The sequence below is a fragment of the Fukomys damarensis genome, unplaced genomic scaffold (assembly GCF_012274545.1).
Source record: "Fukomys damarensis isolate Sample0158 unplaced genomic scaffold, DMR_v1.0_HiC HiC_scaffold_12, whole genome shotgun sequence".
Taxonomy (NCBI): domain Eukaryota; kingdom Metazoa; phylum Chordata; class Mammalia; order Rodentia; family Bathyergidae; genus Fukomys; species Fukomys damarensis.
Genome location: NW_022900924.1, coordinates 54,408,114 through 54,423,013, shown reverse-complemented (window position 1 = coordinate 54,423,013; position 14,900 = coordinate 54,408,114). Strand labels below are relative to the sequence as shown.

The 14,900-nt window shown below is 56.6% G+C and overlaps 1 protein-coding gene across 2 annotated transcripts in view; it reads left to right on the top strand.

The window, feature by feature from the left end:
• The window catches only part of Dhx30 (DExH-box helicase 30), a 27,257-nt gene extending 14,228 nt beyond the window's left edge, over positions 1-13,029 (top strand). For both annotated transcript variants that reach the window (XM_010624320.3, XM_010624321.3), the window contains exons 5-22: positions 1,584-1,714; positions 2,329-2,439; positions 6,227-6,528; positions 6,820-6,940; positions 7,702-7,851; positions 8,983-9,135; positions 9,287-10,123; positions 10,290-10,365; positions 10,465-10,569; positions 10,771-10,946; positions 11,106-11,312; positions 11,386-11,467; positions 11,538-11,731; positions 11,815-11,974; positions 12,061-12,218; positions 12,303-12,406; positions 12,492-12,631; positions 12,715-13,029. In XM_010624320.3, coding sequence (XP_010622622.1) covers positions 1,584-1,714; positions 2,329-2,439; positions 6,227-6,528; positions 6,820-6,940; positions 7,702-7,851; positions 8,983-9,135; positions 9,287-10,123; positions 10,290-10,365; positions 10,465-10,569; positions 10,771-10,946; positions 11,106-11,312; positions 11,386-11,467; positions 11,538-11,731; positions 11,815-11,974; positions 12,061-12,218; positions 12,303-12,406; positions 12,492-12,631; positions 12,715-12,968 — 3,461 coding nt within the window. In that variant the 3' untranslated portion in view covers positions 12,969-13,029. The remainder of the gene's footprint in view (positions 1-1,583; positions 1,715-2,328; positions 2,440-6,226; positions 6,529-6,819; positions 6,941-7,701; positions 7,852-8,982; positions 9,136-9,286; positions 10,124-10,289; positions 10,366-10,464; positions 10,570-10,770; positions 10,947-11,105; positions 11,313-11,385; positions 11,468-11,537; positions 11,732-11,814; positions 11,975-12,060; positions 12,219-12,302; positions 12,407-12,491; positions 12,632-12,714) is intronic.
• The last annotated feature ends 1,871 nt before the right edge of the window (positions 13,030-14,900 follow it).

Sequence of the window (14,900 nt, the reverse complement as noted above, 5' to 3'; positions counted from 1 at the left end):
GGCTCCAGGGTTGGGCTGTGCGCGGGCCGGGCGCCTGCCCCTGCCCCTGCCCCTGCCCCTGCGGCGAGCGGGCAGAGAGGACGTGGGAGAACAGGTAACTTCTGCCATCAGGGTCCCGGGCCCTCGCCTCGGCGGGAGGTGCAGCCTTGGTGTTTCGGCGCCTCAGACACAGGCAAGACGTCAGCTTAGGGCCAACCGAACAGTACAGAGTACTGTGTTGGTGAGGACGTCTCTGCCCGTCTGGGGCCAGTGGGGTGCGGCCTCCCGGCTTCCCGCACTGGGGGAGCTCCGTGCGCGTCCGTCGTCCAGCGGGCTGTCGTTAGGTCTGTTGGTTTGGCCCTCCCTGGAGCCTCCTTAGGTCTGTTAATTGCTTGATTCCCGGTTACTTTGTAAGATGGCATTTAGGACGAGACAGATTGAAAACTCCTGGAGCAGCATCAGCAAATGGAGTGTACCCCAAAATCGCTGCCATTCCCCGGTGCCCTACAGGAACCAGAGTTCCCAGTGTCGTGAAAAAGCTTCCCAGTCATTATAACCAAGCAAGTGTGCACGTATATAGCTACCCAGTTTCATTCTGGAGCTGGTTTAGCTGCAGGCTGAGAGCGTTCAATGAAAAGGCCCCCGTCTCTTCTGCAGGTCTCTGTCTGCATTTGTTGAAGGGCCACTGTGGTGTTTGGGGACCAGACCTTTCAAATCTAACCACTTCCCTCAGGCTTCTTCTTAGCCTGAGCCCTGTGAGAGTCAGAAGCTTCCTCTAGGTGGATATTTCACTGATCTGTACTTTGGGGTTGATGCAAAAACAAGTGAAAGAGGGGTTGGGAATTTAGCTCAGTGGTTTCAATTACCGGTACCAAAGGAAAAAGCAAAGTGAAAGAAATGAGATCTCTTTCCTGGTATCTGATGCATGCTTTCCTTGATGGCAGAGAAATCAGGAAATAGCTCATGCCTTTGTCTGTGTATGGTGATCTTTGATCACCTTATATACAGGCTGGCTTTAGGGAGGTTTCTGGTTTATTGAGGAACAGGTGGAATCTGCAGCTTGGTTTTCAGGATCTGTAGCTCATCACTGACCTATGCTCTTGTATCTCACTTTGGGGGAGCTTTGGTCTCCAGTTTGTGTGTATGGAGGACTTTTGTTCTTTGGTTTAGAGCCTTCTTTCATACACCGTGTGTGTGCTGTGTGTGTGATGTTTCATTATCAGGAATTTGGGCTAGGAAGAGGATGTTGGCTGTTAGTACATTCCCCCATGGAGAACTTAGTTTTTGGGTCCAGCCAAAGCATTGCAGAATTGTTTCTGTTGTTTTTAGACCAAAAATTTAAAAATGAGATCTGTTGGCTGGTTCCCTTCTGTGGTACATGGGTCATTGGCTCTTCAGGAGCTGGTCATTCATGCGGGTGTGTCCCCATTCCCCTGCACACCCTACAGCTGGTCCTCCGTCCTTTTCCATTGTGCTCCTAGGTGATTTGGGGTCATGAGTCAGTTTGCCTCAGCATCCAGTCTCGTGGGTTGTTTTGTTTCATAGCCCATGGAATTTTAAAAAGAAAACAAACAGCTGTAATGTCTTTGTTCTTATTTTCTTAGCTTCTAGGGACCTGTTAAAAGAGTTCCCACAGCCCAAAAACCTTCTCAACAGCGTAATTGGAAGAGCCCTTGGCATCTCACATGCCAAAGACAAGCTAGTCTACGTGCACACGAACGGACCGAAGAAAAAGGCAAGTGCACGAGTAGCGGGGGAGCCCTACTTGACTAGGAGCAGACTGTGTGCCCCTATGGCTCAGGTGTTTTTGTTACAGAGGCCAGAGTAGGTTTTCTGAAATAAGATGGCCAGCAGAGTCTCAAAACCAAGTTAGGGTTGAAGAAGACCCAGAATATACATGTGCTTGGTTTGGGGAAAAGGAACCTGAGGCAGATGAGGCAAGGAGTTGTCCTCGTGCCTGAGTCAGGCCCCTGTGTGGATCCTGGGCTCTGACCCACTAGGACCGTAGAGGGCTGGAGGTAGTGGGAGAATTTCTGCTTCAAGAATTTTGTAGGTCCTGGGATCCACAGAAACATGCAGACAGACCACTTGGAAAAGAAGATTTTTGAATCCATTCCCAGTGAGCCCTTCAAGAAGCCCAAAGAACTGACGTTTCTATGAATGTACTGAGCCGGAGGGCGTTAGAGCCTTACGGAGAGTCAGGGCTGGGCTGGAGTTCTGTCTGCATCCAGCCCAGAGTGGTCCTAGCACTCCGTTGATGATTACTGTTTCATTTGCTTCTCCCTGGGATTTGCAACAGCTGTGTAATTTGGAGAGGCCACTTGCCTGATTGTTTCTTCTTGTCCCCAGAAAGTCACCTTGCACATAAAGTGGCCCAAGAGCGTGGAGGTAGAAGGCTATGGAAGCAAGAAGATCGATGCTGAGCGCCAGGCTGCAGCTGCGGCCTGCCAGCTGTTCAAGGTGACTCGGACAGTGCAGACCACTTGCTTCTCATTTTGGTAGCTTTTCTGGTTCCTGGGACATCTCAGTCAGGTTGACAGTGTTCAGTCATTCGCCTGTCTGGAGCCCTTCCCACCTCCTGGTTCTTTCCTTTTTTTAGCCATGAGGGAATAGAGTTTCTTTTCAGTTTCTTTATCCTTTGCTGTCCTCCTTGGTTATCTGCTGTCTGGTTTCACAAATATGGAGTACTCCCCATGCAGAACCCTCTATCAAGGGTGGATGGTGGCTGTCTTTCCAGTTGGATTTCTGCTTCCCCATTCTCTCGAGTGGGTTCACACATAGCCATAGTTCCCTCCTGCTGTGCAAGCATGGTATTGCTGTGCTTGTGCCCCAGCGCCTGGGCAGTGTAGCTCAGTGTGTCTCCTCCCAATTGATCTCCTCCGTGGCTGTACCATCCTCGACTCTCCTTGGGTTCCGAGGTCCATATCTCTACTCAGGCAAGAAGAAAGCCTGGCATGAGTGTTCCCCTTCTTCTGCTGCTGTGTGGCCTCCTCCTTGCCTCTCAGGAGGGTTGGTCCCATGTCCTGTCACCTGTTCTGGGCTCCATACCTTCTGCCCCCTTTACATTGTCCACTCTCTTCCTGTGTTGTCTCTTCATCCCCTCTTCCGTCTTGACAGTGAACTTTCACACCTGTTCTCTTGTGACTCTTTCTCATGGGTCTCAAATGTCCCGTGTCCTGATCGCTTCCCTCGGCTATGCTTCCAATGCACATGTCCTTATGCTTATGGTTTGTGATTTCTCCATTCACACGTGGTCTCCGGTCTCCGTTACTTTTGCATCCGCTTTGCACGGGGCATTGCCAGACTCATCAGCCTTGCCTCGACCTTGCTTGGCTTCAGTGCTGTGGTTCTGGCATTGCCTGGGGACCCTGCTTCCCCTTCCTTTCTAGATCAATTCTTGCGCTCTTCTTCCTCTCCCACCCTCTATAATATCTCCTCTATTCCTTGGCCCTGGGATCTTAGGATCCACCAGTCTCTCTTTTTTTGTTTAGTGTCTCAAGCAGGAGTCTCGACCCGGGAGGCCTGGGAGTTTTTATTCTTTTTAGTTTTGAGATGGGTGTCAGTATGTATCCCAGGCTGGCCTTGAACTTGTGATCCTTCTGCTTCAAGTCTTGAGTGTTGGGATCATAAGTGTGTATCACCATGTCTCACCCCCACCTCCATCTGGGATTAAGGTGGGGCCCTTTGTACTGATCTGTATCCTCAGACCTTTTTTTCTGAGACAAGGTCTTGTTGAGTTGCTAAATTACTTAGACTGGGTAGGAATTTACAAACCTCCTGCAGCAGCCTCCCACAGTGCTGGGATTACAGATGTGTTTTGGCCCATTTTTTGTTTTTGTTTTTGAGACAGTCTTGCTATGTGGTGCAGGTTGGCCTTGAACTCACTATGTAGCCCAAGCTGGCCTTGAACTTGTGGCAATCCTCCTGTCTCAGCCTCCTGGGTGTCAGAATTAAGTGGGCCAAGCCACCATGCTTTTTTAATATATATAGTATCTTGCTAAGTTGCTCAGCTTGGCTTCAAACTTGTGACCTCCTCCCTTGACTTCCTGAGTTAGCAGTGGTTTTTCTATTTCTTTGAAAAATACCACTGGCATTCTGATAGAAAAGCACTGAGCCTGTGGAGTTTTTGGAAGTATGGGCATTTTTGTAATACTGATTTTTCTGGTCCGTGAATAACTTCCTATTTGTGTCTTACCACCTTGGGTTAGATTCATTTGTAACTATTGTTTTCTTCAATTATTTTTTATTAGACCATGTTTGCAGTACATGATGATCAATTCCTTGCGGGAACTTGGTACATACATATAACACATCTTAATCCTTTTTAAGTCCCCTTTCCTCCATCTTCCTCACCCCTGTATTTTTGTTACTTCTGCTGTTACCATTTCAGAGTCCAGGTGGGTGGCTTTCAGAATGTTTCACTTCATTGCCCGGTGTTTGCCTTTGGTGAGCTAAACTCTAGGAGAATTTCCTCTTGTTCAAGTGTCTTCTTATTTTTTGTTATTTTTTAAAGTTTAATTCCTGGGTTGAAGCTAAATTACTTATGGTGAGTAACTTTATTGCTACTATTCAGAACCCTTAGGAAATGACTAGTTCTCAGCTGTACCTAGCTTTTGGGTTTTGAATCTGTTGCAAGATCCTACGTCTTCCATTTACTGGGGATGAGAGATTTCTGCCTACTTGGCCCAGCTGCCTGTTCTTTGACACTGGCCTGTAGGCTTTTAGTTTTTTTTTAAGACCCTTAGGCGATCTCAGTGTTGGTATATTCGGAGGAACAGCTGATGAGCACAGTTATGTCACCTTGGCTAAAGTAGTACAATCAGCAGTAGCAATACCATCAAAGACAGCCTAGGAAATGACAAATTATAACGCTTAATATGGCTTTTTACCCTTAGAGGAGAAGATTTAAAAGGGGTTAGGGGGTTAAAAACAGAAATAGAAGAAGAGATCAGAAGCAAGGCTGGAGGACAAACTTTAGGAAACTGGTGAAGATAAACAGAAATAGAAGAAGAGATCAGAAGCAAGGCTGGAGGACAAACTTTAGGAAACTGGTGAAGAAGACAGGTGAGAAGGAAAAAAGGAAAAAATAGAAGAACAGAACAACAACAACAACAAAAACTGGAAAATAAGTTCAATCAAGAAAAAACTCAAAAACGTCCCATTCACTGGGACTTTCTTTGCTGTCACTGTTGGGCAGTGTGGGCAAACAGCACAGGGCCAAATCGATCCATCCCAGCAAGCAGCTCCACGGTGGGTAGTGGACAGTCCCAGCCGCCCGCCCCTGTAGTTCCTCTGAAGTTTAGGGGGTACAACAGTCTACATATTAGCTGCTGGCTTGAACCCAGCACCTGCACCAAGGCACCGGAAGCCACTAGGTGGAGTCTGCCTGCCACAGTCCTCAGTTCTGAGCTCAGTCGGCCCCTCTCCAAGATGGCTACCGGCCAGTCCTCCTCTCCTGGGTGAGATCTGAATCTGGACAGCTCATCAGCCGCTGCAGTCCGGTTCGTGTACTGCTCCGTTCCACTGGTGCGTCTCTCCGTGGATGGCTCCGGCTGGGGTCGACGGAGAGCCCAGGCTCGGAGTGCTGCTTGGCACCTCCCTCCTCTCCATTAAAGTCTGTCCACTCTCCCCGTAGACCTCAGTTCTCACCGCAGATCCTTCCTGAGTCCCGGGACCCTCTTCCCTCCTCCTCCTCTTCCGCGGCTGTATTCCCGTGCCAGGTCATCACCTCGGAGAGGCTCTTTCTCTGCTGCTCACCACTTTGCCACCTTCCCTTTCCTTGCCCCTATATTTTGATGCTCTTGTAAATGGGGTTATTCTTGTGATTTCTTTGTCAGATAGACTAATTGGAGCAAAGACAAATGCATCTTATTTTCATATGTCGATTTTGCTGGATACTTTTGTAAGTGGCTTTCAAAACACTTGTCCTTCCCGTTGAGCCTATTTCCACCTCTGGTTCTGTGTCTGAAATTGCTCTGCTCGATGGTTTGTGCTGCTGTCACTGAAGCTTCTAGATCTTTGCACGAGTCTGTCATCCTCTGCCTGGCCCTGTGGGCTTCGTTTCCTTCTGTCCTGCTTGGACAGATGCAGGGCTTTACCTTGTCATTTTCTGTCGGTCGAGGCATGTTTGTGCTCTTTATGGCCAACCCTAGACTGCGGGTGAGGTGGGTAGACAGAAGGGGACTTAGGGGGCAGCTGGCTGTGGATGGGCCCATGCTCACGCTCATGCTGTCCCTCTTCCCCTCAGGGCTGGGGGCTGCTGGGTCCCCGGAACGAGCTGTTCGACGCGGCCAAGTACCGAGTGCTAGCGGATCGCTTTGGCTCTCCGGCTGACAGCTGGTGGCGCCCAGAACCCACCATGCCCACCACGTCCTGGCGGCAGCTGAATCCTGAGAGCATCCGGCCAGGGGGGCCTGGGGTCCTGTCCCGGTCTGTGGGCAGGGAAGAAGAGGAAGATGAGGAGGAAGAGCTGGAAGAGGGGACCATTGATGTTACAGAATTTCTGTCCATGACACAGCAGGACTCCCACACGCCACTCCGGGACTCCAGGTATGGTGGGGAGCTGGCTGCCAGCTGTGTGGGATGGGTGGCATTCCCTGGTTCTGTCCCACCATCCACCGTTATGTCTTGTCCCTCGCTGTGGTCACCGTAGTCTCACACTGTGGCTGGGCTTCCCTGTCCACGGCTCTCTCCGGTCCCACCATCTCCGCTCCCCTCTGCTCTGCTCTACCCTCCTGTCCTCTGCACCCTTGCCTGTCCCAGCCCCCAGGTCTTGAGCCTCAGGGGAAACTAGCCCAGGAAGAAAGCAAACTTCTCCACCTGAACTCTTGGTCCTCCCAGGGGTGGTTCCTTTGAAATGACAGATGACGACAGTGCTGTGAGGGCCCTGACCCAGTTTCCGCTTCCCAAGAACCTTCTGGCCAAGGTGATTCAGATCGCAACGTCGTCCTCCACGGCCAAGGTGAGCCGGGCCTCCTGGATTCGCTGTGTTACCTGCCTGGGTGGCTCCCATACCTGCCTTCCCTGAGCCCAGAGAGGAAGGGTGCCCAAGGAGCAGAATGCTGAGAGTGCCCATTTCCTTGGCTCAGGCCTCAGCCAGTGGGAGGGGAGGAGGGGCGGGAGGAGGGGCGGAAGCAAAGTGGAAACAGGAAAAGAGGTGCAGTGGCACACAATAATCTCAGTGCTCTGGGAGGCTGAGGCAGGAGGACCAGTGTTCAAGCCCGGCCTGGATAACCTATCAATCTAGTGAACCCTTCTCCAAATAACAGATTTAAAGGGCTGGGAATGTAGCTTAGCATGAAGGTGCTGTTTCAAACTCCTGTATGGTCTGAGTCACAGGGAGCAGGCAGGGCATGTGGAGTAGAAGGCCGGAACCCGTTCAGGGTGGCTGGGAATGATCGCTGCTGTGGCAGCGGGCTAGGGCCAAGCAGGACTTCTCTCCGGTGCAAGGCTTTTTGCTCTGAGAATGTTCTGGGTCTTCCACAGCTGCCCTGAAGGTGTCGAGGACATTAAGCAGGGAAGGGCTGGCATTCCCAGGACGCTTCCTTCTGCTGCGCAGCTGTGGTGCAGCGGGAGGGGGTGCCTGGACTGGCCGCACAGCAGGATTCCCGTGACTGGAACCTCCTAAGACTGGTTAACTCTCTCTGGGGACCTGGGGATCCTGAGAATGTCACAGCTCCCCTTTCACCCCATCTTTGTGACTTTGCCTCCTTTTCTGTGTAGAACCTCATGCAGTTCCATACTGTGGGTACCAAGACCAAGCTGTCTACACTCACTCTCCTCTGGCCCTGTCCTATGACGTTTGTCGCCAAAGGGCGCCGTAAAGCAGAGGCTGAGAATAAGGCAGCAGCTTTGGCCTGTAAGAAACTGAAGGTGAGTCCAAGAGCACCCCCAGGCTGTGGCCTGCTCATGCTGGTCCCCCTCTCCAGAAGTGACACTGCCACACTAGGCTTTTGCCCTGGGGACACAAACATCCAGTGTCTCTGAGACCTGGGCTGCTATCTCCACAACCTCCCCAGAGGCCCCAAGGAGCTGCTGGGCCTCCCATGCTTGGCTGGACCAGAGTGGAGCTGGAAAGGCGCCTCCTCTTCCTGAGAGCAGTGGCGGGTCTAGAGATCTGGGGTGAAGCTGGAAGGAGGAAGCGTCATGGTGCAAGCAGTGCAGCGGTTCCCTGAAACAGTCTTGGGGTCAGCTGATGCCACAGTGGTGGCACCCACGCTGTGCCTGAGCAGTCAGAACTGTGACATTGGGTTTCAGGGCACAGCGAGCGGGCCCGTTGGCCGTGCTTTGATGAGTGGCTCTGGGAACCGCAATGCAGATTCAGCTGAGGGTGAGAGGTGCTGCAGGCCACACAAGCTGATGGGTGAGGTGGTGGAGGCCCAGCTGTGGGGCAGCCGTGGTGACCGGCGAGCCAAAGGGCTGCTCCGCTCCCCAGAGGCTGAGGTGTCACTCCCATTCTGCACAAGGCTGGCAGCTCTTTTCCTTTCCCGGCTGGCAGTGCCTTCCTGTCCAGGGAGGGCGCGCCGCTCTTGCACACTGCTCGGGGCTCTCGTGAGGTGGCTGTAGGTGTGCAGGGACACGAGGCCGTGTCTTCCTTTGAAGACTCCCCTAGTTACAACCTCTGGGAAGTTCTGTGTCCTGTCTGGGATGGGGTGGTGGATGGGCGTGGGGTATGTGGGGCCCTGTTACGAGGCCGTGTCTTCCTTTGAAGACTCCCCTAGTTACAACCTCTGGGAAGTTCTGTGTCCTGTGGTGGATGGGCGTGGGGTATGTGGGGCCCTGCGTTGGGGAGATGGAGTGGGGCGCTGGGACTGTTCCACTGGGACAGGTCAAGTTTAGCTCTTGAGTTGATTTTAGCTGGGTGACAAGTTATCTTGTGGAGACTCATGTTTTCCTGCTTTCTAATTTCTCACTTGGAAAAGAGATCGCTTTCCCCAGGGTCTTGTGGTACCCCTGCGTGTGCAGGCCCGGCGCCCAGCCTGAGGCCTATGTGTCCCTCTGCAGAGCCTGGGCCTGGTGGACAGGAACAACGAGCCGCTCACCCATGCCATGTACAACCTGGCCTCCTTGCGGGAGCTGGGGGAGACCCAGCGCCGGCCGTGCACCATCCAGGTGCCGGAGCCCATCCTCCGCAAGATAGAGACCTTCCTGAGCCACGTGAGCGCCCCATGCCACCCCTGCCATCTCCTGGCCCGTGAGGCCCGCATGGTCATGGGTGGGGTGCTTGGGCCCCAGCACCTAACTAGGGAGCCCCACAATAGAGGGGGTTATATTGCTGTCACCACCTTGCTTGCCTTCTTGTCCCCAGTACCCCGTGGAAAGTTCGTGGCTCTCGCCCGAGCTCCGGCTGCAGAGTGAGGATATCTTGCCCCTGGGTAAGGACTCGGGGCCACTGAGCGACCCCATCACCGGCAAGCCCTTCTTGTCCCTGACCGAGGCCGAGGAGGTGCGCCTGAGCCAGAACCTGCTGGAGCTATGGCGGCGGCGGGGGCCCATCTGGCAGGAGGTGCCCCAGCTCCCTGTGGACCCGCACCGGGACACCATCCTCAACGCCATCGAGCAGCACCCCGTGGTGGTCATTTCTGGGGACACGGGCTGTGGGAAGACAACGCGAATCCCCCAGCTGCTGCTGGAGCGCTACGTGACCGAGGGCCGCGGGGCCCGCTGCAACGTCATCATCACGCAGCCTCGCCGCATCTCGGCCGTGTCTGTGGCACAGCGGGTCAGCCATGAACTGGGCCCCTCCTTGCGCCGGAACGTGGGCTTCCAGGTGCGCCTGGAGAGCAAGCCGCCGGCGCGCGGCGGGGCGCTGCTCTTCTGCACAGTGGGCATCCTGCTGCGCAAGCTGCAGAGCAACCCCAGCCTGGAGGGCGTGAGCCATGTCATCGTAGACGAGGTCCACGAGCGTGACGTGAACACAGACTTCCTGCTCATCCTGCTCAAGGGCCTGCAGCGGCTCAACCCCGCGCTGCGGCTGGTGCTGATGAGCGCCACGGGTGACAATGAGCGCTTCTCTCGCTACTTTGGCGGCTGTCCCGTCATCAAGGTGCCTGGCTTCATGTATCCCGTTAAGGAGCACTACCTGGAGGACGTCCTGGCCAAGCTGGGCAAGCACCAGTACCCACATCGACACCGGCACCATGAGGTGAGGGACCCCTCCTCCCCGTCCGTGTGGCTCAGTGACCCATTTCCCTGATGGAGGCGGGACACTGGCGCCCCGGAGCACGCACATGAGGGCTGGAGTGAGGGTGTCGAGTGGCCGCGGCCCTGGCCCTTCCCGGGTTGTAACCGAGGCCTCTTCCCCATCCCAGTCTGAGGACGAATGTGCACTCGATCTGGACCTTGTGACCGATCTAGTTCTGCACATTGATGCGCACGGGGAGCCAGGTGGGTGCTTCCACCCCTACCCAGCCCTGCCCACCCTGGGACCACTTGGCCACTGCCCAGCGACCAGAGCAGCTGGCTCATCGCGCAGGACCTTTGCAGGTGGGATCCTGTGCTTCCTGCCCGGGTGGCAGGAGATCAAGGGTGTGCAGCAGCGCCTGCAGGAGGCCCTGGGTGTGCACGAGAGCAAGTACCTCATCCTGCCAGGTGAGTGCTGGCCAGCACACTTCGGTCCTGGGTCCTGGGTCCCAGGCACTGGCCCCCCCGCCCCAGGGCTTGGAGGGCACCTGGTTCTGACCAGTCCCGCCACTTTTCCATGCGGTTTCACCAAGGTGGGGTCGGAATCCCCTCCTGGGCTGGTGCTGGCAGGCACAGTGCCCGTAACCAGTGTGTCTTGCTGGCCGTCAGTGCACTCCAACATCCCCATGATGGACCAGAAGGCCATATTCCAGCAGCCTCCAGTTGGGGTGCGGAAGATCGTCCTGGCCACAAACATCGCGGAGACCTCCATCACGGTTAATGACATCGTCCATGTTGTGGACAGTGGTCTGCATAAGGAGGAGCGCTACGACCTCAAAACCAAGGTGGCGCCTCTGCCCTGGGTCTGGCCAGTTCCCAGTGTCCCAGCCCTGCTCTGCCTTAGGCCTGCGCGGTTTGGGCAGACCGGCCTGGGGTTGCTGAGGGTTTGAGCAGTGGGAGGACACTGAGAGGCTGCTGGCATGGTGGCCCCTGCCCTCCCACAGGTTTCCTGCCTGGAGACTGTGTGGGTGTCGAGAGCCAACGTGATCCAGCGCCGAGGCCGGGCGGGCCGCTGCCAGTCGGGCTTCGCCTACCACCTGTTCCCGCGCAGCCGGCTGGAGAAGATGGCCCCCTTCCAAGTGCCGGAGATCCTGCGCACGCCCCTGGAGAACCTGGTGCTGCAGGCCAAGATCCACATGCCTGAGAAGACGGTGCGGCAGAGGTGGCGGGTGAGGTGGGCTGAGGCCGCTGGCACGCGGGCTCACGGCTGGTTGTCCTTGCTAGGCGGTGGAGTTCCTCTCCAAGGCCGTGGACAGCCCCAACATCAAGGCGGTGGATGAGGCCGTGATCCTGCTCCAGGAGATCGGTGCGTGGCGCTGCCGGGCCCGGGTGGCGGTACCGGGGCTCGGCTGAGGCTGACGGCCATGCTCTTGCAGGGGTGCTGGACCAGCGTGAGTACCTGACCACACTGGGCCAGCGTCTGGCCCACATCTCCACGGACCCGCGGCTGGCCAAGGCCATCGTGCTGGCTGCCATCTTCCGCTGCCTGCACCCGCTACTCGTAGTGGTCTCCTGCCTCACGCGGGACCCCTTCAGCAGCAGCCTGCAGAACCGGGCAGAGGTGGACAAGGTCAGAGTGCGTCCCTTCCCGCCCAGCCGCCACATGGGAAGGCGGCCTGGCCCCACCCAGGACCCTGTACCGTCTTCCCCCAGGTGAAGGCGCTTCTGAGCCACGACAGCGGCAGTGACCACCTGGCCTTCGTGCGAGCCGTGGCCGGCTGGGAGGAGGTGCTGCGCTGGCAGGACCGCACGTCCAGGGAGAGTTACCTGGAGGAGAACCTGCTGTACGCACCCAGCCTGCGCTTCATCCACGGTCAGCCCTGGCCGCTGCCCGCCCGCCTGCTCCAGCCCGGCCCCCCGGCCCTACCTGTTCACCTTCCGCCCCATGCCTCTCCCCAGGGCTCATCAAGCAATTCTCTGAGAACATCTACGAGGCTTTCCTGGTGGGCAAGCCCTCGGACTGCACGCTGCCCTCGGCCCAGTGCAACGAGTACAGCGAGGAGGAGGAGCTGGTGAAGGGTGTGCTCATGGCCGGGCTCTACCCCAACCTCATCCAGGTGCGGACACCCAGCCCGATCCCGAGCGGGAGAGGGGCCGGCTTCCCACCGGCCCAGCCCTGCTCATCCGCTGTGTCCCTGCAGGTGAGGCAGGGGAAGGTGACTCGGCAGGGGAAGTTCAAGCCCAACAGCGTCACCTACAGGACCAAATCCGGCAACATTCTGCTGCACAAGTCGACCATTAACAGGTGGGGGACAGGCAGGGGTGGGACAGGCTGCGGAGGAAGGGCTGGCTGCCGGGCGGCCACGCTCAACTCCATGTCGCTTCCCCAGGGAGGCCACGCGGTTACGGAGCCGCTGGCTGACGTACTTCATGGCTGTCAAGTCCAACGGCAGTGTCTTTGTGCGGGACTCCTCCCAGGTGCACCCACTGGCAGTGCTGCTCCTTACTGACGGGGACATCCACGTCCGGGGTGGGTGTCCATACCCTCTGCGCCTCGCACATGTGCTCCGGCCTGGCCTCGCATGATTCCCTGCCTTCTTGTCCCTCCACCAGATGATGGGCGCCGTGCCACCATCTCCCTAAGCGACAGTGACCTACTGCGGCTGGAGGGAGACTCGAGAACCGTGCGGCTGCTGAGGGAGCTGCGCCGGGCCCTGGGTCGCATGGTGGAGCGCAGTCTGCGCAGTGAGCTGGCCGCACTTCCGCCCGAAGTGCAGCAGGAGCACGGGCAGCTGCTTGCGCTGGTGGCAGAGCTGCTGCGAGGACCCTGTGGTAGTTTTGACGTGCGCAAGACGGCGGACGACTGAGCCCCTCTTCCGCTGGGGCTGTGTACAGAGTGCAAATGTTTATTTAAAATAAAGTTCTATTTATCCCTTGTGAGCATCGCTCTCCAATAGGGGAGACCCTCTCGAGGCTGCAGCACCGTGGGCCTGGGGTTGTGCAGCCTCTGCCTCCACCAGGCCAGAAGCGCAGGGGCCTGTTGTCACTGGCCCTGTGGTCTTCCCAGTGTCGAGCGGCTTCTAGCCTGCCATGGCGATGCTGCAGTGATAGCCATAGGCTGCCTGAGCGGTGCATGCTGGGCCCCAGGGGGAGTGGGACAAACGAGGGTACACAGAGCCTGCGTGTGGACATTGGGCAGCTTTATTAACTCGAGATCAGTACAACAAACACAGATGTGGCTAATGGCTGAACCACAGCAAGTTGGGAAGTACAGAAACGTCCCAGCCCCAAGAGGCTGCAAAGTAGCCCCAACACACTGGGGCCTGTGGTCCCCATCTGTCATCAGGTCAGGCAGCCTTTGCAGGTCCTCCAGCTCATAGGACACTCGGGGGCAGCAGGGACTAGGCAGTCTCTTAGGGCAGACTTGGGGCCCGGGCTGGAAGGCTCTTCCCTGGCCAAGGAGCGTTTTGGAGCCTGTCATTAACTTCGGCATCCTGGTGGCCCTGGGGGATCAGCCCTGGGGAGGAGTGCAGGTGCCTTCGGACCTAGCACGTCACCTCCTCAGTCCCCTCTGCGGCACTGCCCCAGTGGACAAAATGAACACGGCAGCCAGGGTCACTGTCCTGTGGGCCCTTTCTGCAAGAAAATGACCACTTCATGCCCAGGTACGCCCTCCCTCGACAAGGACTGGGCCCCTGCAGTGGAGGTCCCAAGGTAGGCCAGAGTGACATCCAGGCCAGATGCTGCCTCCTCCAAGGCAAGTCTGCACAGCAGGAAATGCCCCTCTGGAGAAGCCCTTGGAAGCTCCCAGGCCACTTCACTACAAGTCTGTTTTAATCCTTTATTAGAAACCATGCAAACTTTAATACAAAAAATACAAGTGCAATAAGAATCTTTTGTGTCCATACGGTCCCCGGGATCTCACTGTGGCTCGCCCACAGGCTGGCCCTTCAGCCGGAAGGGAGTGGGTGGCCCCAGTCTCAGGCCTCAGTTTTCTATTTCTGGCTCCCCACTGTCCACATGACTCTGGAGACCTCAGGGTCCCCCAGGAGAGACCTTGGGTGTCCCCTCTCTTGCTTCTCCAGCACTGGCCTTGCATTACACAGTGACCGCCAAATCCCAGGGAACAAGACACACAGATGCCAAACCCAGCCTCTTGGTTAGAAAAGAAAAGCAGCATACACACAAAATGCCAACATTACCAGCCATGCTGACCAGCCAGCCCAGCACTGGCTGCCAGCCCGCACCTCGCGTCCCCACCACAGCGCCCAGGGCCCCATGCTGCCCCGCGCAGGGCAGTGCCAACCCCCATTCCTCTGGGCGGAGGCCCGCCATCCCCTCCCCGCTCCCTTCGCACCTACCGAGACCCTCCCTCGGACATCTACCTGCACAACTACTCCTCTGGCTATAGGTTACTGGGGGAAGTGAGAGAAAGAAGGTTGTGAAGACAGCTAGGCAGGCACGGCAGGCAGTGGGGTGCAGCACAGCGGAGGGCCTGGTGCCGCCTGCACGGCGAGTGATTTTGTGGGGTCACAGGGTGAGGTGGAAGCCTAGGCTCCAGGGGCAGGGTCACCACCCCGCGCATCCCTCCAGGTGGGCCAGGGAGGAGGGAGGGCATGTCAGTTTCTTTTGGGTTTGGTCCAGAAAAACCAAACAATGGAGGTAGGAATCCAGTTCCTCCCTCTAGATCCCACGAGATTCCCCCACTCCTCGACCTACCCCGCGGCAGGCAGTGGGCAGCGGCCAGCGATGGGGCAGGAGCAAAGCGGGAGGGGCCCGGCTGAGCTTGCTGGTGCCCA